Below are 26,311 nucleotides of genomic sequence, written 5' to 3'. Positions count from 1 at the left end.
CTCTATGCAGAGATGACATTGCCGTACCCTCCAGTATTTCAAATATGAAAACCAAGACCTATGTGCCCAAGCAACATCAGAGTATGGTCAAGATGGCAAAATTTATTAATGAGGAAGAACAGGCATGCTAGGAGAGGATGCAGCCTGGGTCTACAGAGAATGGCAAGACTATACTCCTCTTTTCTCCTCTCTCCTACTGAGTTGAGTGCAAACTGCTTTTGCACTTTGAAATAATTTTGCAAGAACTGAAGCGAGCAGAGGGCAAAGTGAGAAAGAGGGAGGAGAGAGAAAACCAGAACATTTCAGAATCAGGTGAAAAAGTGGGACGGGATTAATGCCAAATCAGGACAGTTGCAGGGTATGGTAGTGATGGCTGTCAATGTGGACGGTTTCAGGAGGTTGGATAAATGTATGAAGGTTAGGGCCACTTGTGGGTCCTATTCATAATAGCTATATATTGCCTCCAGTATCAGAACCAGTATTCCTATGAAAAGGGATCTTATAGAATCTAAGAGTTTTCTTAGATTCTATAGCATGAGTTTTCATAGACTTGAGCTTACTTTCTCAGATGCATGCTTGGAGTGGAGAATCGAGACAAACCTATACAAGCCAGTTGTATGTAATTGCTGTGAGACAGATGGTATAGTATCACTTAAGCCCTGCGTATGGGTTTCACATAGAAAACTGGATAGGTCTCTTGTCTGATCCCACCTAACATCTTACATTCTTATAAATTCATTTCATAGCCCATAAGACTTTCAGCTTCATATGGATTAGTTACATTTATGCTCTATTCTTTATCACAGCTGGTTTGCAAGCAATTGCAGCCCAGCACTTTTTTAGAGGGAGCTTGGCTAAATAGACTAAGTGTGTGTGTGTTGCTTCAACTTGCCTGTATTATGGCAACCCAATGAACTTCACAGGGTTTTCTTAGATAAGAAATAGAGGTGCTTGCACCAGTTCCTTCCTTCCTTCCTCGCACCTGTTATTCTTTGATGGTCTCTCATCCAAGTATTTGACAACAATTCTCATTAATCTCATGAGTTTAGAGGCATCCTTGTATATCCCAATTTTGACACTTTCCTATAACGGATTATATAGCATGAGTGTTCATGGTCTGTATTCCACAAAAATGGTTACTAAAATATATTTGCTGGCCTTTAAGATGCCAGAGGCCTCCTTTTTCTTTGCTGCAGTAGAGTAACATGATTTCCCTTTTGGAAATTATTACTTGATAAGGAAGTTGGAAATAAAACTTATGGCAGAGGAAAACCATGATTTGGGTTACTGTCAGCAGTTAATGTAAAACAAAAGTTATGAGGGAATAATGTCAATCACTTTCACAGCTTGACTTTCCACCCTCAGCTACAGCCATGAGAGCCACTGTGGAAGGAATTTACCATCTTCTCCTGACCCTTTGGAGCTCATGGTGTTTTGATGGTGCTGTTTTTAGAGGTTAAGCTTTTTAAATAAAGGACTTTTGAAACGCTGTTGCCTTAATTGGGTCACTGGGTGACTTTGGGCAAGTCATTCTCTCAGCCTCAGAGAAAGGCAAAGGCAATTCCCCTCTGAACAAATCTTGCCAAGAAAACCCAATTATAGCTTTGGCTTAGAATCACCATAAGTTGGAATCCAACTTGAAAGTACACAACAAAGACAGTGTGGCCCTCCAGATGTTGCTGGATGCCACTGCGATCATCTCCCACCTTTGGCTATGCTGGCTAGTGCTGAGGGGAATTGCAGTTCAATATCCATCAGGAGGCTTGCACTTGGCTTGTGTGTATGTGCACCTTCATGTCACCTGTCAACCTATGGGGACCCCATAATTTCACTGGGTTTTCTTAGGCACGGGATACTCAGAGGTGGTTTTCCCAGTTCCTTCCTCTGAAATGTAAAGCACCTGGTATTCTTTGGTGTTTTCCCACCTGTGTAGTTTCCAAGATCAGATGGGGTGCCTTTAGGGTATTTAGGCACTGGCACTTGGCTAAGCCCCCCCAAAAAAATCCCTTTGTCTGTCCAGATCTTTGGACTTCTGATTCCTATAAGCAGAGCATATGGCAATAGATTATGGGAGTAATAGTTCAAATCATCTGCAAGGTCAAAGATTATCCATAATTTTCAAGGGGAATTGTTCCAGGGACATATTCTAACTTAAAATGTAGAATCTCATGCTCAACCCCAATTCTTTACTCAAAATAATAAGACCAATACCAATTACCATATACAAAAGCATTATTTTTATTCAGGTCATATTTTTTTTTAAAAAAGAAAAACTGGCATTCAATATGAAATGCATACAAGTTAGCAACAATCACAATACATGTTAGCAAAACAATAAAAACAATAGGACTAAACCCCATTCATTAAAAAATAATATGGTACAACATATCACAGCTTTCATTACACCAGTTTCGGTTACTGACTTCCACCCTTATCCTGACGAAAGATCCTATTGAACAGGAATAGGTCTTCAGGGTATTTTTGGCAGTTGGGAGTCCCTTGGTGAACATTTGGGGGAGGGGACAAGAATTAAAAAATTATAAACAGCATGGAAAGAGGATTTTCAAGATCCAGAACCACATCTATCTACATCAAGAAGAACACACTGATCAGAAGTCGTATGTTATCCAGAAGGAGAGTTCTGATGTCTGTAGGGCACGCCTATACAATGAATATTGTAACAATGGGGAATGGGGAAAGAATACTGATGGGACAAAAATGTTGGGTCGTCTTGGACCAGGATGTTTGGTTTTCAGTAGGGACACTCATTGTAGAGTCCCAGAAGGAATGCAGTCCTTCTCCTTCTTCCAATCCAAGGAGACCCAACATCATTGAGTTTTCCGGACGCTATCAATATGTTCTTCCTAGACATAGTTCTTGCTGGGGTAATCGCTTCTGGGTTGAGAGGCAGCTGCGGTGTACCGGGCACTGTAGTTGTTGCCGTCTTTCTTGGGGCAATTGCAGCACAGCAGTGACCCTCCAAGGAGGAGCAAGGCCGCGGATGCCCAACCAATGTAGAGGGATGCTCCCAGCTCTCTCTTTTGCATCTCACCCACCAATGGGCTGTAGAATTCACGGATGATGGTGTTGGCTGACCAGCACACAGGGATGAGGCAGAGGATCCCAGAGGCCAAAAAGACAGCACCAGAGACAATCATGATACGTGCCTTGGTATCCTCATCCTCCACGCAGTTGGTGCACTTGGCCCCCGCAATGCCAACCATCAAGGCCAGGAGAGCTATGAGAACAGAGATGACCATCAGTGCCCGAGCTGTTTGGATATCTTGGGGCAAGGCCAGCATGGAATCATAGACTTTGCATTGCATCTGGCCTGTGCTCTGCACCACACAGTTCATCCACAGCCCCTCCCAGGTGATCTGAGCAGTCACAATATTGGTACCAATAAAAGCTGTGACTTTCCACATGGGCAGAGCACAGGTAATGATTGCTCCAATCCAGCCCAGCACCGATAGGGCCATGCCCATAATCTGGAAACCAGCAGACACCATGGCTTCTAGTGAGGACAGTCCTGTAGAGGTACAGAAGAAAAAACTTTGATAAATATTCAAGCAGTGTTATTCTTCACATTGCACAGAAGTTACATTTTCCACAGTTTTTGAAAATGCATCTATATTCCAGAAGTACATGTATTCAGGAAGGCTATGATCCACCTACAGTATTATGCACAGTTTAATATACAGAATTCAGGATCCCTTAATATGCTACTGGCCATGAGCCTCTAACAAAGATTGAACTAGCTTCTTTCAACCTTGGATCCTCAGCTGTGGCTGGTCTACAACTATCATCTCTGCCAAGCATGGCTTCAAGAATAATGCAACTCCCAGCATTCCTTACTTGCAATCCAGCAACATCTGAAGGGAGGCAGGATTCCAATCCCTGGCTAAATGGAGCCCAACGTCATGGGATTCATGTTCTCACTTAACAAGGTTCTGATTTGGTACTCTCCCCACTAGCCTTCAGCCCAACCTGAATGTCTTTAAGTAATACCTGCTCTTAACCCGAGACAGAACAAGAGATCTCACAGGCCAATTTCAAAGGCTATAGAGCCCACTGTGTTTCAAGGTTCCCCTTGCCAAGCCGGTTTTCCTTGCTGCTCTCTGGCATTGACTAAGGATTAGTCTCATGCAGTTATACAACCTGTTTTTTCCAGTAGAACCAGGAGTCCAACACTTGTTCCATTGCCCACCCCATCAATGGGGTTAAATATTAGAGGGAAAAATACCTTCTGGCTAAGTTTAGTTTCATTTATGAAGCTGTAATTTCTCCCCCTCTGGAAGACCTCCTCCAGAACCAGCCAAGAAAATGTCGTTGATAAAAAGCTGCACAGGTAGTAGGTGATCAGAGTTACAGGAGACTTGGCAATGCTGATTTTCCAATTGAGCTTGGTAAAGTGATAACTCCCAGGATTCCCTAGCCAACACAGAAAATTAGAGTGCATGCTTTGTATGCAGATGGTCATGGGTTCAATTCTTGTCATCGCCAGCTTTTTTTTTAAGACCAGGTAGCAGGTGATGGGGGGGGGGGAGAACTCTGCAAAGCTACTGCCAATCAGAGCAGACAATGCAGGGCTACGGGAATCTTGTCATGCATGTCAAAAGAACAGCAAACAAACAGCAAGACATGAAGTCAGTTCCCATATCATGTGAAACCACTGCTTGGCATTACATGGGCAAGCAACATGCGTCAATTCAAGAAAGTTCCCTCCTCTTTAGTACACAGTCTAGTATGGCACTGTATCTGAACCAGAACCATCAAGGGCTGCTTTGTACTTGCTTCTCTCTTCCCCTTTCTTCCTCCTCCTGTTCCACAATGTTCTTCTGCTCCTTTCCTATTGTTAAAAAAAAAAGGCCTCTTCCAGGCCCCAAATAGCTCAGGAATGCTCAAAAGCATGGTGAAAATGCTCTCCATGTGCTTTAGAAGGCATCTGGGAGTTGAGTGTGATGTGGGTGGGTGTGCTCATTCTGGGAAGGGGAAGTTAAAACCCCTTCCAGCTTTTCATTCTTTGCCACCCCTGCTTTCAATAAATAAATACTCCACCTCTAAAACCAATTCTTCCAAACTCTGGCTATGGCACAATATGTTTTAATATTGTCAAAAGTTTAATCCTCTTTGAATGTTCACATTTCAAGCTGCATTGTGTTTTTAAAATTGTTAGGCACCTTGAGTTCCAGTTTTGAGAGAAAGGCAAGATAAAATAAATATCATCATAATCTTCATCATCAGGAAGGTACCCAAGTAGGCTGATGTAAATTACTGTTGAGAAGTAGTTTGCCTACAATTCTGCTGGCTATTTCCAAATCCCAGTTGAAAATCCTATGCTATTTCTGGCCTAAGTGGCTAATTATCTGGCATGGTATCTAGTTGGACCCTCTAGTTTGGTTTCCAGTTTGGTGTTAGAATAGCTGCCATAGCAATGAGATGACTAGGAAGATGATCAGCTTGGAAAAGTTCCTTATTTGGACTAAAAATCCCAAGGCATGCTGGGTAGGCAATTCATGAGTTCTAGTCTGGGGGGAAAAAAAACAACTTATCCAAATGCTGGGTGCCTGATGACCTTATTCTTCTTTCCAGGAAGAGAACTTTCATTTTTCAAGAAATATTCCCCACCTGACTCAGAGACAAGAGTCAACCTAGGTGAGTAGGTGATAGGAGATACTCCCTGCCTGTTTCAGACAGAAGGCCAATCCTTTGACTCATCAGGTCATGCAACTTCTCCAAGATAAGGTCCAGTCTCAACCAAGCCAGCAAAGAGGTGGTTATTTTCCTTTCTGCTTGTTAACAGAACAGATCAATCATCCTCCATGCCTAGAATTGCAGCGCTTGTGCAACTAGATGTTCTTCCCCTGCTCCTCCATGAGGTGTTTCCAGCAGGTAGGAAAACACCTGCCCTCTGAGCAACCTCAAGAATTGCATCACTACCTGCAGCCAGGAAGGTTTCTTGCCAGACTCTCAATAGCAACAGGAAAAACCATATTTAGCAACACATTGCAGGTCTATTGGGCAAGACCATTTGCCCAACTGACAATGTGTCATGCTTTTCACTGACATTACTGCTTCACTTATTGTTTGAGTTTCAGCCTACCTCATCACTAAGATTCCAGGCATGTCCTGCTACACCAGGCAGATGAAACTGAAAATGCTCACAGATGGGAGGAGTATAAATATGTGAATATAGATGTGTGCTAAAGGTTTTGTGTGAAAGGTCCCGTTCCATACCTTCCACCAACTGTCCTGATTTGGCAGTTCCAATTAATCCTCTGTCATACCATCCCCCCAGCTATCTTGAAAATGTCCCAGTTTCTCTCTCCTCCTTCCCTTTGTCCTCAGCTTACTTCAGTTTGGTGCAAATTTATTTCAAAATGCAAAAGTGGTTTTCAATCCATTAATTCAGTGGGGAGAAAGGACAGGAGGGGACAGACTCATGGTAACCCCATGAATTTCATAGCATTCTCTTAGGCAAAAAATACTCAGGTGGTTTTGTCAGTCACCTCCTCTGAAATATAACCTACAGTACCTGGTATTGGTTGGTGGTCTCCCATGCAAGTATTAATCAGGCCTGATTATGTTCAGCTTCAAAGATCAGACAGGATCTGATGCCTTTAGGGTAGGTTCAGGCAAAAGAAAACTTACTGTTCTGAGAATGAAAACCATACCATGTCTTTCAATTTTATGTCCGTCCTCCTGAACCACTACTTTGCTGTGGGTCCAAGAAGATGGACTATGTGTGTGGGAGAATGAATGAAGGTCCTACTAGCCTAAAGACTTCTAATGTCTATCCATGTGAAATACCACAGAAGCCAGTGGCACAAGACTAGAGGAAACACAAATGCAATCCTAACCAAAAACAAGTAGCTGTGCAAGTAAAAAGGAGGAAGGGATGGGAAGAAGAAAAAAGAATAGTGGCAGCACCTTTAAGATTTTAGTTTTTATTTTAGCATGAGTTTTCATGGGTATAAACCAACTTCTTTGCAGTGGTAATAAAGCCTCAGGTATTATAAATTTAAATAAAGAATATATTAAAAAAAATAAAGCCTCAGGTATAAAGTATATTTGTACAGTTGTGGGATTGGAATAGAATGCAATAGGATCTAGAAATATGCAAATCATTCCCCTTTTAGGGCAAGGGACATGTTCTTTCAAATTACTGTGACAGTGCAAAGGCTTGAGAGACTCAATGTATTCTTATCTACAAAGGGGCTTGCAGCCTCACAGGATAAGGACAGCCTAGATCTCAAAATATTGTTGCAATCAATAGAGACATTGTTATTATTGGCCCTTTAATGCCTTTGTCCTCATGTGGCCAGGAATGGGTGGGACCTGTAACTGCATCAATCCTTCCTCAAAACCATCTCAATCCCACCTTAAAACACCATCCTAAACAAACATCTTAAACATTGTTTGAGGCCCATGACTCTGTTATCACTTTCCTTTTCCTCTATGATTTTAAAAACATCTTTGCCCACTGAAGAAGCCAACAAGCTTTTAATGTTAGCACAGTATATGTTGCACCTTTTGATTTGCCTAATAAGTTATCACCACAGTATGTATTTTGGATTTTGTTGTCTTTTCCTAGTTAAGAGTTATTCATTAACATTACAGGGCCTGTTGTCTCAAACCAGACAGCCAGATAGTCTAAGCCAGGGGTAGGCAACCTGCGGCCTGCGGGCCGGATGCGGCCCAGCGAGGCCTTGGGACTGCCCCCAGCCTGGTCCTGCCGCCAATTGCCGCCAGGGCCTTTGGGGGGGCAATTGTCTATAGAAGCCTCAGAAACATGCATTTATATTAACATTTTTTTAAAAATCAGCAATTTTTTTTCGCGTGTCCTCCATTTTTTTAAAAAAAGTGTCTTCCATTTGAAAATTTTGTCCTACATTTGTCCTGGTTTATTTATATATTTAATTTTTTAAAAATTATTTAATTATTTATTTTTTGGGTTCGGCCCCCCAGTTGTCTGAGGGACAGCAACCTGGCCCCCGGCTCAAAAAGGTTGCCTACCCCTGGTCTAAGCAATACATTTTTATTTCAGCTGGAAGGACTCTAGCCCAAGATGGGTTGTGTCACCATTTTCTCATTTAAAACCTTCCAAGATAGGGAGAAAGCAAGAGAAAAATGCTTTAAAAGTTAGTGGTAGCAACCATGAAAAATATTAGGGTCATAGTTGGAACAAAGTGAGCAACAAGTTTTGTTGTACAGTATTTCTAAAAGAAATTGGGAGCAGGGTATTTGTCTGAAGAGGGCACTCTCCTTCTTCCAGGTCTAGTCCCCAAAGCCTGCAATTGAAGTTTACCAATATATATGAAGGTACACCATTTTTCTCAAGCAAGGACTGCCAAAAGAAAGAGCAGCTCAACTGCAGCTTGCACCTGAAAATGGAGACCCCAAAGAGCTTGAAAAAGTCCTGTCAAATTTTTGTCAATAGACTATCAAGTGGGAAGCCATATTTTGAATAGGATGTCATACACACTATGTGTCTGTCAAGAAAATGGCTTCCTGGAATAGGCAATGGATTCTAATCAGATCCTTCACAGCTCCACTGGGCAGATGGCATGCACTATGCTAACTAAATATATAGTGCAAGGCCAAGGTACATGCAACAGAGCAGAACTCCCAACCATTTTCTACAATTTCAAAACTGCCAAAAAGGGGAAGCTTTAAACTTTAAGCAGTAGCATGATAGTGTTGGTGTTGGGGATGAGAACGTTACGATCATGCTGTACCAAGATACTGTGCCAAGCTAGCACATATTGATCAGAGTCACTGTCACTATTTAGACTCCCAGGTCTTAAGAGCCAAGTCTAAATTGCAGAACAAACCAGTTTTGCTCAGTGGAAGCTAGACAAACATTGCTGCCCTAAAAAGCAAATCTTCATCTGGAGACATTACCAAATAGGGAGCCTGAAAACCAAGTCTTCTTTGGAAGACAACTTCCCCACAATGCCATAGCAGTGTCGTTTGCAAGCTGAGGGATTCTGGGAGTTGTAGTCCAAATAAACTAACTTCCCCATGCTCTCTGATCAAAGATTAAGGTAAGGGAAAAAAATCTCTCTGCAACAGGGTCAGCTCAAGATATTTTTCTGCCAAAGGTAAAGGGTGAAATGGCAACCCCTTCCATTCCAAATACAGAACAGAGAGCTAAAGTTTTACTTCAGCAACTGCATAGTCTCTTACCACACCAGAAGGCAGCATGGTAGCTGCCCTCTGAAAGTGTGAAAAAGCCAAAGGCTCAGGAGAAATGACTGAGGAGAGGAGGCATGAATGACAGCCCCACCAGCATAAGCCACTTGAGAAGCAGTTGCCTCTCTGTGCTGAGGGTAAAGCAGAAGAAAAGGGAATTCAGGTTGGCAAAACAAGAAAACATGGGAAAGTCTCTCAGTGCCACATCTCTCCTACAAAATTGTCACTCTCTCATTTGATCCCCACAGCTTTGCTTACAGAACTGGCAATTCGACTGCAGATCGATCTGGATGGTTTGGCTCCAGGAGAATGGAGCGTAGACTCTAGATAAGCTAAGCCCCAGCAAGTGTAAAGGGGCCTTGAACACTGAATTGTTAGGTTAACAAAATCCACCCGCATTCTCTGCACATTTCAACTGCCTACAGCAATCCTCCAGAGTCACTTGTGAAGCCTGGGTGGGTTTTTTGCTCTATTTGAGCAGCCTAAACCTAAGCTCAAACAGGTAAGCACAGCAAAGGTCAGGCCTGCTTAGATGCTACACCCTCAGCTCCATGCAAGCCCCTAATCTGAAAGGCAGGGAAGAGAGGCAAGGCTAGGTGCACTTAGCAACCAGAAAGCCCAGACCCCTTTTTATTGCTTTCATGCATTTTTCAGCTATGAGTTTTGCCCATGGAATACAGTCTTGCAAGAAGAGGATGGGACCCACAAAAAGTGTTGTGCTATGCTTTTTAATCATACCAGCAGTAGCACCTTTTCATTTTGAGAGTTCTTCCAGAGAAGAAGAGAGGGAAAGGAAAAGAAAAGGTAGATTAGAATAAAGACAAACATACAGTAACGAGGGCAAAATGATGGTTAACAAAGAAGTTACTTTGTTCGGACTGTAACTTCCTGAATCCCCCACCAACCATGGGGGGGGTCTTGGAGTTGTAGTCCAAGCAAGTAACTCTCCAAAGTTCTGGTGTTTCTCAAGGTAGACCTGAGGCCTGAAATGAGGTTGAATACTATCTACTTCCCAAATCCTGGACCCAAATTTGTACAGAGAAGCCACATATTTACACACACTCCATGTCTTTCAGACAGGTTAGTTAACACTTCCCCACTCCCTCCTTGCAACTTGAACATACATTTTAACAAGGCTTAACAATTACAGACTCAAAACTTTGCATCTCGCCTATTTAAAAGCCTCAGGTTAAATTTTCATGACTTGTACAAGACCATGCATTTCAACAGCACATTAATCCAGAGTTATTTCCACTGCAAGATTTATGGCTCTTTCCCTGCTTTAGGGGACAACTTTCTCTGCTTGCTTGCTGGACAGGAAAGAGTATTTGTGGGAATCAGCCCATGCCCATGCTATTCAGAGAGGAACAAGACTGCTAAGTGCTCCCTAAACAGCAACTTGGAAAAGTTATTCTAGACACTTTAATAGTACTGACTACTGACCTCCCATTCAGCAATTGATTTAATGGATCCCCATAGCTGGATTTGGACTTAGGCCAGGTAGGAATCTCTAACTGTTGCTGGACTTCAAACCCCAGCAGCTCAAGCCAGCAAAACCAATGGCGAGGAACGCTGGAAGCTATAGTCCAACAACATCTGCAGGACCAGGTAATTCCCATCCCAATCTAGGGCTACAAATCTTAACTGTTAGCAGTTCTGCCTGGGGGATTCTGGGAGTCCAAAGATTTTACCAAGCTCTGGCAAACCATTGTGCTTTGCTGGCAACTTTAAAGCCATCTCACACCTTTGCAAGTGAAATAAATAAAACATGGCTTAATCTAGAATTAAACTATTGCACTTTAGACTCTAGTATTAAGGAGGCACTAATCTTTAATAGAGGCACCTGCGTGGCTCATTATTACACATATGATTGGAGTAATAATCATGATCAGGAGTAGCCTCTATGGCATCCTTTGGAACAAAGGATATACTTTTATCATTGGCCATGAGGCAGTAAGACGCATTGGCATTCCCAGTGGGGTGTAGTGGAGAAAGCCTTGTCCTACAATGGCCACCACTAGTAGATCATTTACACAAGCTCTGAAAAAGCATCAAAATGTTTCCTCCACCTTAAGGGTTTCGATCTACAAGGAGCTATGCCAAATATGTTCATCACACCTGGATGGAACAGGTGAGTATGAGTCAAAAGCACACTGTAGAAATAATCCAGTTTGAGACCATTTTAACCTTCCTGGCTCAATGCTAGGGAGTTGTGGGAATTGTAATTTTTTGAGACATTTAGCCTTCTCTGTCAGAGAGCTCTGGTGCCACAATAAACTGGCACAATAAACACAGTAAATTCCCAGGATTCCCTAGCACTGAGCCAGGGCAGTTAAAACAGTTTCAAACCGGATTGTGTTTTGGACAATGGATATGACTTCACCAGTTGCAACAAGTTGTTTCCAACTTATAGCAACCCTAAGGGGAACCTATCACCTATCGAGGTGCGTGTTTTAGTTATGCTTTTTAACGTATGTGATTTTACACCGTTTTAGATTATTTTAATTGTTTTATATTTTTATTGTAATGTTCTAAAAATGTTTTTATCTGTGAGCCGTCTTGGATCCCTTTCTGGTAGAAAGAGGTCATAGATAAAGAAATAAATAAAATATCAAGGTGTTTCTTTGGAGAGGGTTTGCCATGGCCACCCTCTGAGGCTGAGAGTGTGACTTGCCGGAGGTCACACCCAGTGGGTTTGCAAGAAGGTTCCTTTCCAAAATATCATCTCAATAAATTTAGGCAGATGGACACATACGGGTCGGTGCCAAACACCAGACCCATTTCTATTCACACATACTGAGTTGTTTGTAGGAGACAAGAAATCTTGCAAGCCATCTGGATTTTCCCTGCATGTATATGGAAATCTTTTAAGGATTTCCAAAGTTCTGGAATTATACCTCTCTGTGTTGTAATGGTTTAAGCGTTGGACTAAGACTCAAGAGATCAGGGTTAAATTCCCTGCTTGAGCATAAAAATTCACTGGGTGACCTTGGGCAAGTCACACTCTCTCAGCCTCAGAAGATGACAATGGCAACAACAACAAAAAACCTTGCCAAGAAAAAGATAGGGTCGCCATAAGTTTAAATAACACATTCACACAGTTACTTTTCCAACCCAAGGCTCTTTGTGGGTTTGAGATGCTGTGGGGAGATTTCTTGACCACCGGGATGTACTAAAACAAATGATAATACTTGCCCAAAGGAAATCACTGCCTATAGGGAATCAGGGGGATTACTTGTAAGTATGGGCAAGTTTTCTCCAATGATTCTCTGTGGGCAAGCAACCCCCCGGATTCCCTATGGTCAAGTATTCTCCAATGATTTCCTATGAGCAAGTATTCCCCATGATTCTCTATGGGCAAGGATTCTACAATGATTCCCTTTGGGCAAGTGTTCCCCAATGGTTCCCTATGGTCCAAGTATTTTCTATGGACACGTGTTCCCCAATGGTTCCCAAGGAAGTGTGTTCTCCAATGGTTCCCTACGGCCAAGTATTCTCTATGGGCTAGTAATCCCCAATGATTCCCTATGGGCAAATAATCCCTAATGTTTCCCTATGGGGAAGTGTTCTCCAATGATTCCCTAGGACCACCTTTGTCCTAAAGAGCGGGAATCCCTGCTGAAAAAGCCCCTCCGATGCCAGGCTCAGGACAAAGAGACACGAGGCCAGGAGGGGGATCTCTGCTCCAGGGAACAAAAGCCTTCCCTCCTTCTTCCCCTCCAGGGCTGGGCTGCCCTTCCCTCGCCCTTCAACCGAAACTGACCCCCCTTTTTCCCCTCAGGTGGAAAGAGGAGGAGGGGGGGAGGAAGGGGGTTTCTATGGGGCCAGAGCCATGCTCTCCACCCAAACCTGCCAGGACCGGTCAAGGGAGGAGGAGGAGGAGGAGGAGGAAGGCTTGGCCTTGAGACCTCCTTTTCCCCATCGAGTTTTATCACTTTTTGAGCCTTCCTTTCCTATTCTAGAAATGATCCGACAGTAACCACCTCTGGAGCCCCAACACTGACCTAGGATTAATTCCCAGCTCACAGCCTTGACTCGCCCTCTGCATATGCTCAGAGACACCCTCTACATGACTAAAACCCATTTTCCCATCGAGTTTTATCACTTTGGAGGCTTTCTTTCCAATTCCGAGAGAAGGCAAATGACCTGAAAAGTACTGTAACCACCTTTGGAGCCCTAACACCGACCAAGGGTTGGCTCTGCATATGCTCAGAGGCACTCCCTACAATGACTGAAGCCCATTTCCCCATGGAGTTTATCGCTTTCTTTTCACCTTCTGAGGGAAGGGAAGTAACCACCTCTGGAGCCCCGACACCGACCAAGAAAGGAGTCCGTCCTAACAGGCTTCAGGAGCTCTCTGCATATGCTCAGAGGCACCATCTCCAGGACTGAAACCCGCCCTTTAAACTCCCCCCCCCCGCAAGTCAAGAGTTTGTGGCGATGGAAACCAAATGGAAAGCCAGAGAATATTACAAGATCAAGAGGAGCTTCAGGGGGCATTTATTCCAACTCAACTACTCCTAAAAGATGCCCAAAAAACCCATCTTGAAGACTTCCAAAGAATGAGAGTCAAGATGACCAGACGTCCTCTTTTTCCCCCACGACTTGTCCTACATTTCAGCCTTCTGCCCAAGAGGAATGTCCTCTATTCCCCAAATGTCCTCTATTCTGAGCATGACTGAGAAACATTCATTTATATTTAGAGGAGCGGGCAAAGTTCTTAGAGTAACGAAGTTCCTTCCCACACCAGTCTATTCTTCTATCAGATACAGTTCTTACAGTCACTAAAGTTACTTCCCTAACGTATCTATAGGAAGAATATAGCGTCCAAGAGAAGAAGAAAAAATCTTGGATTGAGCATAAAAGGTGGGAACAGGTGCCACAAACTCCAGCTCCCAGAATTTCACAGCCTTGAGCCAGGGTAGTTAAAGCGGTGCCAAAGCGGGTTATTTCTCCAGTGTGGATTGCATTGGCCTTTTTAGTTGTCCCCAAACCCCTTTGGCCAAAGCGATCGCCCTGGCTTTGCATCCCTCCAACCCTCTCACCTGTAAAAGCGGAGCCGAAGAGGGCAGGTGCAGCTCAGCAGCCAAGACTCCCGGAGAACAGATGAATGATGCCAGGCTCCATAGGGACCGGGCTATATATATGTATATCTCCCCCCTCCCGGCCTTTCCCAAACCACACCCCCCTCAGCCCCGCGACGACGTCATCCTCAGGTGAAACTCCCGCCCAGGGACAGGAAGCCGAGGGAGGGAAGGAGGGATCCTCCTCATCATGGACAGCCCTGAGGGAGGGGGCACTTCTTGGGAAGAAAGAGGTCTCCTCCACCAGTATTTCCCAAGACTCCAGGATAACAACATCTCAAAGTGCATTATAACATCCCGAACCCACCAACAAACAGGGATAACCTTGGTGGGGCCAACCAAATATGCCCAAAATATACCCGCAGGATGGGTGACAAGTTATGACCAGGAGCTGTTAGAATCATAGGGTTGGAAGAGACCCCAAGGGCCATCCAGTCCAGCCCCATTCTGCCATGCAGGAAATCTCAATCCAAGCATCCCCTACAAATGGCCATCCAGCCTCTGTTTAAAGACCTCTAAGGAAGAAGACTCCACTACACTCCCAGGGAGTTTGTTCCACTGTCACAGTTCTTACTGTCAGGAAGTTCCTCCTAATGTTGAGGTGGAATCTCTTTTCTTGTAGTTTGCATCCATTGCTCTTTGTCCTGTTCTCTGGAGCTCCCTCCTCAATATGACACCCCTTCAAGTATTTAAACAGGGCTATCATATCCCCTCTTAACCTTCTCTTCTCCAGGCTAAACATCCCCAGCTCCCTAAGTCCTTCTTCACAGGACATGGTTTCCAGGCCCTTCACCATTTTAGTCACCCTCCTTTGGACACGCTCCAGTTTCTCAGTGTCCTTTTTGAATTGTGGTGCCCAGAACTGGACACAGTATTCCAGGTGGGGCCTGACTGAAGCAGAAGAGAGTGGCACTATTAAGTCCCTTGATCTTGATCTAAAGTAAAATAACATCCCAAACCCACCAAACAGGGATAACCTTTATAGGGCCAATCAAAGATGCCCAAAATACAACCATAGAGTGGGTATCATGACCAGGAGCTGTGAGCCAAAAAGATGATCCTTATTCAGGTATGGACATGCCTTTATGGGACCAACCAAATCTGCACAAAATACTCACTGCTTTTGGCTTGAGGAGTTTAGAGCCAGCATGGCATAGTGGTTTGAGTGCTGGACTATGACTCTGGAGACCAGGGTTTAATGCCCAGCTCAGCCATGAACCCCACTGGGTGAACTTGGGCAATTCACATGCTCTCAGCCTCAGGGGAAGGCAATGGCAAACTTCCTCTGAACAAATCTTGCCAAAAAAGAACCCATGATAGAGTTGCCTTAGGGTTGCTATAGGTTGAAAATAACTTAAATGTACACAACAACAAAAGCCCTCTCGACGTTCTCTGAGGCAGCCTTGGCTTTGACATGACTTCACACCTGAGTCCCTGTACTGGGAGGAAGGCAGGGTATAACTAAACATAAAAATAAACATAATAATAATTCATACATTCCCAGCTGGAATAAAGGAATAAAATAAATAACAGGTTTGGGGACTCAGATATAGGCATCCCAATTCAGATTAGGCCTACTAATTAAACTACTAAATCTACCCACATCCCTCAGATGGAGTGGAGTAAACTGTCCTGATCACATTGTTGAAGTACAGTTCAAGTGCTAATATGGACAGATTCTGAACATGGAATGAAGTGGGAAGGCATCATTTTGTCCTTTGCTTCTGTCAGCTGAATGTTCTGATGTATCTTGAAATGTGTGTGTGACTTTTGCCCTACCTATTACTGTCATGCTTTCCTGGAAGGTTTCACATTAGGGAACATGGCCCTTGGGGCAGGGATAGTCATCCCTGCCTCTGCCATTTAGCACACCTTGGAAAAGTTAACCTTTGGGGACTTTTGTTGTTGTTGTTAACTGCTGTCAAGTCGACTTTGAGTTACGGTGACCCTATGAAGTTCTTGTAGACTCGGGGCTGTGGCTTCCTTGATTGAGTCTATCCATCCGGAATGCAGTCTTCCTCTTTTCCCATTTCCTTCTACCTTACCAAGCAATATTGTATTTTCTCAGGTTATGTCCAAAGTACAAAAGTTTCAGTTTAGTCATCTTGGTATCTATAGTGAGTTCAGTCTTGATTTGCTATAGGAACCATTTATTTGTCTTTTGAGCAGTCCATGGTATCTGTAGAACTCTTTTCCAGAACCACATTTCATATTAGTTGATTTCCTTCCTATTAGTTTTCTACACTGACCAGTTTTCACAACCATAGATAGAAATGGGAAATGCAATAGCATGGACAACCCTAACTTTAATATTCAGTTATATATATTCACACTTCAAGATCTTGTCTAGTTCCTTCATGGCTGACCTTCCAATTCCTAGTCTTCTTCTGATTTCTGGACTGCACTCTCATCACCCAATCTCCCATTCAGCCAACTGGGACATTCCGGGAGCTGTAGTCTAACAAATAACTCTTCCAAGCTCTGTTCTTGTAAAGAACAGACTTACTACCTTGCCTAAAGAGAGTTCAGGAGTTCTAGCTCCCAACCCCCATCCTTTCCATTCCACTCAGTTTCCTTATTGTCCCTGAAACTCAAGAATGCGAAACTCCTCCAATGGTCCCTGCTTTAACCCTTAATTCCAGAGGAGAGAATGTTCCTCAGAGTAGCAGAGAATGTGGAATTTCGGGCTGCCATTCCTAAGCACCTTTAACAGTAGAATAAATCCCACTGAATACAATGGGACCCAGTGCCAAAGATGTTCCGAGAGCTAGATATGTTAATCTGCTGCGGCAAAACCAACAGTAAACAGTCTATCGGCACCTTAAAGGCTCCAGAAGCTTTATTTTGTAGAAGTCTCTATGGATTCACTTGATCAGAGCAACAGATTGCTGCCTCAGTTGGCAGAAATTTATACAGCACTTGGGTGAGAAGGGACTAAGTGGACATTGAAATGCAGACTGTAGAAACGCTGATTATTATCTTTACTGTGGCCATTAACAAACAGTAGTCAGGAGGTAACACAAATATCCAAGCACAGATGAACATGTATGGGATGAGAAGACTTTGCCCAATCCAAGTGTCAAGTTGTTTAAGACTATGTTGAAATTTGCTGCCTCTAGGTATGGAAGAGAGCCAGCATGGTATAGTGGTTTGAGTGCTGGACTAGGACTCTGGAGAACAAGATTCAAATCCCAGCTCAGCATGAAAAAACACATGGGCAAGTCACAGTCTCTCAGCCTCAGAGGATGGCCTTGGCAACCCCCCTCTGAAGAAACTTGCCAAGAAAACCCCATGATAGCTTTGCCTTGGGGTAGTCATAAGCTTGAAATGACCAGAAGGCACAGAGCACACACAGAGAGATATGGAAATTTGGGAATTCTGGGAGTTGGAGTCCTAGAAGTAAGTTTTACAAGCTCTGCCCAAGAGGTATAGGCATTTTAACACACACACACACACACACACACACACACACACACCCCATATGAAGATTCCCCCCCCCCCCATTGTGAAATTCCAAGGAACAACCTAGTCTCATCTGAGATTGTGGTTCAGGCCTTCTGGGGAAGAAGCTGTCACGCAAGTAGGTTTGATTTCTTCAGTGGTGGCTTTTTATTTATTATTTCAAATAATTAATTTTGAACTAGACTTATTAAGCACTATGGTCTTATTCAAGGCAGAAACATTGCATCAGTTTCCTTGTTGGATGGGAGGTGGGATCTGGGTACTTGGAGAACAAGGAAATGGGTTGACTGCTTGGGCCTCCTGGTGGGTGTAAATTACCCACCTTGCTGGGGCATGACAATGAACCATTGAAGTAGATCCAGCTGGAAGATCCGGCCCTTTCATGTCCCTGAAGGCGGGTGGGGACAAGGAAGAACAACAACAATAGAACTGAGAAAAACAGTCTCCAGATGGGGGAGGGAAAGAAAGTTCCCACTTTTCAAAAGCCTAACTGGGTCTGTACTTTTTAGAACTGGAGACAGAAACTCAGCAGATGAAACTGTGTCCAAGGTCCAAAGTGGATCAAACATCTCTGTTGCAGATGACCAACCTGCGGGGCTCCAGATCAGATGTTCTTGGTCTACATTTACCATCAGTCAAAGCCAACAGTGAGGGATGATGAGAGTTGCAGTCCAACAACATCTTGAAAGCTATAAATTCCTTATTGCTGATATATGAATTTCTAAGGCCCTTTCACACAACACATTTATAGTGCTATGATTCCACTTAAGCTGTCATGGTTCCATCCTGTGAAATCCTCAGGTTTGTAGTTTAGTGAGGTATTAGAGTGCCCTGGCTGAAAATTCTACTGGCCTCTTTCTACGATACAAATCCCAGGATTTCATGGAATGTAACCATGGCAAGTAAAAATGGATTCATAGTGCTATACCTGTGTAGTATAAATGGGGTCCTGGTAGTTTTGTTCCTGTTGTCTGCCCTCAAATCATTTCCATCTTAAGGCAACCCTCTAATGGGGTTTTCTTGGCAAGTTTCTTCAGAGGAGGTTTACCATCGCCAACCTCTGAGGCTGAGAGAGTGTGACTTGCCCAATGGGTTTCCATGGCCAAGCTAGGATTCGAACCCTGGTCTCAGAGGCATAGTCCAACACTCAAACCATTGTGCCATATTGGCTCTCAACCAAATATAACCATATAACTAAAAAAATTGAACCTGGATATATCATGAGAAAAGATGACTCAGCAGGAAACACAACAGTGTTTGGTAAGGTAGAAGGCAGTAGGAAAAAAGGAAGATGACAATACAGGTGGATGGACTCAATCAAGGAAGCCACAGCCCTGGGTTTGCAAGAACTGAGCAGGGCTGTTGATAACTGGGAGAAATGGAGGTCTCTTATTCATAGGGTTGCCCTCAGTCAAAGTTTACTTGATAGCTACGAACAACAACAGCAGCAACAACAACAGGAAGGATGCCGAGGCTTATAAAGGAGAAATGGGTTAGATCTTGACTGACTCATACTTAAAGTAGACACCCTAATATAAGAGGATTACATATCCACAACTTAAAACAGTTGTGGAATCTAAGGATGGCTAAATCTGGATTCAAAGCACTGTAAGCAAATGAGAGGCAAGTACTTTATCCTCTGAATATCTTTGTTCTGAAGTCCGTTGCTCTGAAGTCAGTGGGACTTTTTCCCAGCTCAGTGCAGATGAAGGCTTCAGTCCTGTCCGCTTAGGCTGCATCTGCATTGGAGAATCATAGAAACATAGAGTTGTAAGAGACCACAAGAGCCATCCAGTCCAACTGCCTGCCAGGAATGCAAATCAAATAATGCAGAAATAATGTAGTTTGACATCACATAAATTTCTATGGCTCAATGCTATGGAATGCTTGGATTTGTAGTTTGTTATGGCACCAGAGAGAGCCAGTGTGGCAAAGTGCTTTGAGCACTGGACTAGAACTCTAAAGAGCAGGATTTGAATCCAGCTTGGCCATGTAAAAGCAGCTCGAAATGATTTGAAAGCACACAACCACGAACAAACAACAATGGCACTCTGACAGAGAAGGCTAAATATCTCACAAAGCTACAAATCCCAGAATTTAATAGCTAGAGCAGTTAAACCAGTGTCAAACTGCATTCATTCTGCAGTGGAGATGCAACCTTAAGGTATAAATACAGCAGGTAAACTCAGTTTTCATCTCAGTCAACAAGATAAGGTTGCACAGCTTGACTAAGGATTACTATATCTCAAATATCATATTACTACTACTGTACTACTACTATCATACCATTTCCTCCACAGTCCAGGACTCAAGACAGTTTACAAAAGGTGAGTGTGTTGTGAGCCTTCAAGTCATTTTTGACTTATGGTGACATTATCAAGAGGTTTTCCTTGCAAGATTTGTTCAGACATTTGTTTTTGCCTTTCCCTGAGGCTGAGAGCATGTGACTTGCCCAAGATCACTCAGGTAGATAGAGCATGTAGATAGATAGATAGATAGATAGATAGATAGATAATAGATTACATATATGTTAAACATATAATTAAACTATCAAAATTGAAAGCAGTTAAAAGCATAACTATTAAAAACAACAAACAAAGCATATGTAAGGCCTCTTTGTCCCTGAGCTTGCCAAAACAAAATGTTTCCATCTGCCTATAATGTTAAGGAAAAAGCCACATGGGTTACACAGTAAGAGAAATAAAAGATGTATGTGAGAGTCAGAGTGACTCAACAGAAGCCAATGGAGAACCACACAGGTGTGAATGGTAATACAATTAACAAGTCCTGAGTGCCAAGGACAAGAAATGCATAGTGAATAATTGGACACACCTGACAATTGTTAAGTGGTCAAGGCTGAGATGATGAAATCATTAATTGTAGGATGAACAAAGAGAACCAATGGGAATGATGTACACGCCTACTGGGTGGAAACAGACCACAGTAGGTGGTACCATGATATGGCTATAATAATGACTATACATCCCAGTGTATTTTGTGGGTTGTAGTTGTGAGTAGTTGGATTGGAGAGTGAGGAGTTGAGTATTGTTTGGAGCTGTGTATATAGTAGAATAAAGTAGATCTTTTATATAAGACTACTGAGTTGTCTGGTGTCTTGGGTGAAGCTACAAGAACCAGCAGGACCCTGGTGAAGAAGGGTGAAGACTTCTGTGGAAGCAAGAGTGAGAAGGCTTGGAGAGTTTGTCGGGGTCTTCAGCCTGTTCTCTGCAACGCTTGCAAAGATATAACAACTGGCCAAAACTGGTCAGCGTGGTGCACAACCAGGTGGTGAGTTCCAGGCCAGGTGAAGAGCCACAACTCCCATCATCCCTGACATATAAAGGGATAGCAAGGAAGATGCCGGTCTAACTTCTCTAGAAAGAGAGTTAGAGAATGGGAGCAGCCACCAACAAGGCCCTCATGATTCTTGCCAGATGTACCTGTGAGGATGGTAGGATCACCCTCCCCAAAAGATCTCAGGACACAGAGAGTTCATATAGGAAGATATGATCCTTCCATACAGCCGCACATTCCTACTTGTCTGAACTTCTAGGGCAGGGGTAGGCAACCTGCGGCCCGTGGGCCGGATGCGGCCCGGCGAGGCCTTGCCCCAGCCCGGTCCTGCCGCCGATTGCCGCCGGGGCCTTTGGCATCTCACGCAAGGGGCATGGTGGGGCAATTGTCTATAGAAGCCTCAGAAACATGCATTTATCTTAACATTTTTTAAAAAATCAGCAATTTTTTTTGCGTGTCCTCCATTTTTTATTTAAAAAGTGCCCTCCATTTGAAAATTTTGTCCTACATTTGTCCCGGTTTATTTATTTATTTATTTATTTATTCAAAAATTATTTAATTATTTGTTTTTTGGCTTCGGCCCCCCAGTTGTCTGAGGGACAGCAACCCGGCCCCCGGCTCAAAAGGGTTGCCTACCCCTGTTCTAGGGTATGAAAGAAGGCTGTATTTTAAAAAATTAATTTTAGTGGGTCCCCTTCCTTTCCCAAAATGATAGTCAGACACCTGAGTACACTGCTAGAGTGAATGAATACAGCAGCTGCCTTTAAGGGCTCAGTATTTTTTCACTATAGTAACGCTGTCACCAGACACTTCTGGTCTTGCTTAAAATATTGGGCATGTGTAAGTTACAGAAGCAACAAGATAAGAACTAGATTACAATAGCTACTCACCTCCTCAGTTCTCTTCACTCCTAGATGCACATTTAGGTCCCAGGCCACTACTTATTTCAAAATGCTTTCCTAAATGACTGTGGTTTTATTCGAAGTCTGAATGCAACAGTCAAACCTTTCCTAGACATCTGTTTCCCTGAGCTGAATGTCTCACGATGGTTAATGATTTTTTCTGAGCAGCTTCTGCAACTTGTTTTTATGACCTCTGGTTTTATGAAGGGTTTTTATTGCTCATTTTATTGTTTTAGTGGCCAAATATCATTTCTAAGGCCTGGATACATGGGTAAACAAAGAAAGCATTCTGGGCTGAGATGAATTGGCTTTTGCTCCCTCTGTTTCAAAGATAACCACTCAAAAAATGACCCATGGTGTATAGATTCTGCTTGTGGACAGTTCAGTTCTCCTTTTGTGGAGTTTCACATGGATTACATCAACAGGTTCTCAGTGACTGGTTGCACAAAGACTAGAGAGGAACTGGGAAAAGGAAGATGAAAGCCATGACACTCACTCCAGATGTTTCCAGTGGTGAGGAGTGTAAGGAGGTTGGGTTTTGTTTTGTTGGCTGCATTGACAAGCCAGGAATAAAAGACATTTTGGGGAAGAATGTGGTCTTCAAAAGGGGTAGCTAGAATGAAGAGTGAGAGCCAGCATGGTGTAGTGGTTTGAGCATCTGAGTACAACCCTGTAGACCAGGGTTCAATTCCCTGTTCAGCCATGGAAACCAATTGGGTGATCCTGGATGAGTCACACACTCTCAGCCCCAGCAAATCCTGTGACAGATTACCCTTAGGTTCACCATAAACCGGAAATGACTTGAAGGCACGCAACAACAACAAACAATGATGAGTGGGTAGAACATACTGTATTGTATTAGAGCAATGGTTCTCAACCTTCCTAATGCCACAACCCTTTAATACAGTTCCTCATGTTGTGGTGACCCCCAACCATAAAGAAGAGCGGAGTCTCTGTTCCTAAGACCATCACAAATATGTGTTTTCCAATGGTCTTAGGCGACTCCGGTGAAAGATTCATTTGACCCCCAAAGGGGTTGTGAACCACAGGTTGAGAACTGCTGTGTTAGAGAGAGCTCATGGTAAAACCGATTTATTATTATTATTATTATTATTATTATTATTATTATTATTATTATTATTATTTTGCAAAGTTGCCAGAAGGTGCAGTTTTAGGAGACAGCATATTCAATCAGCTGCCTGGAAGTCATATATCCTGGCTGGATTCTAAACAGCTGATGTCTTGCCTGAGTCCCCATCACCACTTGGAACAACTGCATACCCTCCAGCATTTCACAGATAAAAAATGGGACATGTGTGGCCAAGCAACATCAGAGTGTAGTCAAAGTAGCAAAACTTATTAATGAGAAATAAATGACAAGCTAGGAGATGCTGCAGCAGTTTGCTTTTGCCTGAGCATGTTATGTGGCCCATAACATCCAAAATCGCAAAACAGTATATCTTTATTGGCCAACCAAAATGCACAAATATATGTTGCAAGCTTTTGAAGCTCCACTGGCTTCTTCATCAGGCAAAGTTTTTAAAAAATCATACAGGAGAAAATAATGTTAGTCACAAGCCTGCATTTTGTGAAGATGTTGCTGTGTTCAGGTAGGCTTGCCCTAACCCGGCTGCAACCGGGAATTTCCTGATTTGGGGGCCCCGAGCCCCTCCCGGCACGGGTGCAGCCCCAAAACCGGGAGCCCCCCGGTTGCAGCCTGGGTTGCTGCGCCCCAGGCAGGCCCCGCTGCCCTCTTCCTCTTCCTCGGGGGAGGCAGGGAGGAAGAGGAGGACAGCGGGCCTGCCTGGGCGCAGGAGGCGAAGCTGGAGGCGGCGCCTCCCCGCGCGCCTGCGCCACCCTCCTCCTCCGCCCCCTCTCCCCCAGGCCGCGGGAGGAGGCGAAGGTGGCCGGAGGCAGCACCTCCACGCGGGGAGGGGAGGAAGGTGGGGAAGGTGGTGCAGGCGCGCGGGAGGTGGGGGATTCCCCGGGATTCCCCCCCCCCAGCGAGGGCCTGGATGGGGCTCCGCGATCTTGGGTCCTCCCAGGCCCATGCCAGGCCTTGGACAAGGTTTAAAAATGTAGGTCCTTTTTTTTTTAAAAATTTCCTGGCCAGAATTTTTTTAAAAAAAGTCCTACATTTTAAACCTTGTCTACATTTTCCCGGTTTGGAGGTCCCCAGGGATGGCAACCCTATGTTCAGGTGTTATTGAGACATTCGTTCAGCTGACCCCTACTCCTTCTTGCAATGTGGATACTCTAGGAAAAAAGAACTCTTCTAGAACACGCCTCATAGCCCAAAAAACCCACAACAGAACTATGGATGCTTGTTGTGAAAGCTTTCGACTTCACATTCTAGGAAAAATTGTTAAGTTCCATTTGCAGAAACAATAAAGATGCTTCTTTGGATTGAAGTTGCTCGTCCTTGTGAAGCCATAGCTTCACAGGTAAAGAGCACTGTTCTTCAAGTTGACTTTTACTTATGGCAACCCTATCCTAGAGTTTGGAGAGCCAGCATAACATAGTGGTTTAAGGATTGGCTATGACTCTGGAGACCCGAGTAATTCGATATCCCCGCTGGCCATTAAAATTTCCCGGATGGACTCAAGACACACTCTCTCAGCCTCAGGGATAGGCAATGGCAAACATCCTCTGAACAAATCTTGCCAGGAAAACCCCATGATAGGTCATCTTAGGGTTGTCATAAGCTGGAAATGACTTGAAGGCACAACAACAATCCTAGAGTTATCCTGGCAGGAAGTTCCTGAGAGGAAGTTTGCCATTACTTTTCCCTAAGGCTCAGAGAGTCTGATTTGCCCAAGGTCACACATGGCTGAGCATTGATCTCCTGGAGTCCTCTCACCAAGGCTTCCACCTTAACTGCCATGGTTCCATTCTATGGAATCCTGGGATTTGCAGTTTAGCGAGGGGTATTTAGATTCCTCAGCAAGAGAACTCAAGTTTCCCACAAAACTACAAACCCCAGGATTCCATATAATACTGTTATGGCAGTTAAAGTGGAATCAGCACTATAATTGTCTAATGTGAATGGGAGTTATTCCAGCATTCAGATCACTACACTACACTGGCTCTCCTTCTTTCTCTGTGTATGTGCCTCCAAATCACTTCTCAGTTTATGGTGACCCCATTAATCTCATAGGGTTTTCTTGGCCAAGGAATACTCAAAGAAGATGGTTTTGCCAGTTCCTTCCTCTGAATTATAGCCTACAGCACCTGGCATTCATAGGTGGTCTCACATCCAAGTACCAACCGGGCTGACCCTGTTTAGCTTCCAAGATCAGACAAGATCCATTGCCTTGAGGGTATTTAGGGCTTCACTTTGTTGTGTTATTGTGTGCCTTTGAGTTATGGTATACAGTATGTGTGTCCCTTCAAGTCAACTTACATGAATTTCATAGGATTTTCTTAGGCAAGGAATACTTAGAGGTGGTTTAGCCAGTTTCTTCTTCTGAAATGTAGCCTACAGCACATGGCATTCATAGTATCTAGGGCTGACCCTGCTTAGCAGTAAAAATACAATGGGAAAAAGTAAGAATTTACTAGTATTTCATTACATTCAAAACCTCTTTCCTGGGGCCTAATTCTACATAATGGTAGATTTTATTATCTTTTAGGACAAGCCAGTGCATGCCTCAGGCTCAGGAACTCTTACCAGCACCTCTTGCTGCTGATTTAGAAGAAACTACACTTTTAAATTCAGTCTAATCACAGTAAATTGGCTTTTTGGTAAGAAGACAGGCTATAAAACTAACATTTAGTATTAAACCCAGAATACTGACTGGAGGATTAGAAATATCTGCCAAAAAGAAGAAGGCTGACAAATCACAATGACAAACATTAGGGTGTCAGTATTTGAGATAGCTCCCACACATTTTCAGTTAGAATTATCTCTCTGTCCAATGTGTGAAAAGCCCTGAAGCAAACTGGAAAAAAGGACTGTGAAAATCAAAACTTGGAAAAGTCACTCGCAGAACCTGCCTGACCAGAAAGAGCTCCCAAAACTCCCCAGTGAACATGGAGGGTAAAACCTGATCAATAGTCATAAAATATAATAATGTGAAATAAAAGTGTGTGGGTGAAGTCAGAGACAGCAGCAAAAGTCGAAAGGGAATTAAAATTTTATTTTACACATCACATTCATACAGCAAGTGACACGAACCATTATTGATCCAAAACACACTACAGATGTAATCCAGTTTGAGATGGCTTTAACTTGCCTTCTCTGTCAGAGAGCTCTGGTGCCACAATAAACTACAGTTCCCAGGATTCCTTAGCACTGAGTCAGGGCAGTGAAAAAGCAGTCTCAATCTGGATTATTTCTGTGTTTTGGACCATAGTTAACAATAACAAGACCAA

At 43.5% G+C, this 26,311-nt stretch overlaps 1 protein-coding gene across 1 annotated transcript; it reads right to left on the bottom strand.

Moving 5' to 3' along the window:
• Positions 1-2,223: 2,223 nt before the first annotated feature.
• Positions 2,224-14,371, bottom strand: LOC121932389 (claudin-4-like). The gene is made up of 2 exons (XM_042470965.1): positions 14,241-14,371; positions 2,224-3,529 (listed from the first exon to the last, which is right to left on the bottom strand). Exon 2 carries the CDS (start codon positions 3,507-3,509, stop codon positions 2,865-2,867), a length of 645 nt encoding a protein of 214 aa, XP_042326899.1. The 5' UTR covers positions 3,510-3,529; positions 14,241-14,371; the 3' UTR covers positions 2,224-2,864.
• Positions 14,372-26,311: the final 11,940 nt, after the last annotated feature.

The sequence above is a fragment of the Sceloporus undulatus genome, chromosome 6 (genome assembly GCF_019175285.1).
Source record: "Sceloporus undulatus isolate JIND9_A2432 ecotype Alabama chromosome 6, SceUnd_v1.1, whole genome shotgun sequence".
NCBI classification, from domain to species: domain Eukaryota; kingdom Metazoa; phylum Chordata; class Lepidosauria; order Squamata; family Phrynosomatidae; genus Sceloporus; species Sceloporus undulatus.
The sequence above is the reverse complement of the archived record's forward strand: the minus strand, read 5'-3'. Positions and strand labels throughout refer to the sequence as shown.

Coding starts and splice junctions, on each gene's coding strand:
- LOC121932389 (XM_042470965.1), bottom strand. CDS start 3,509: ATGGTGTCTGCTGGTTTCCAGATTATGGGCATGGCCCTATCGGTGCTG.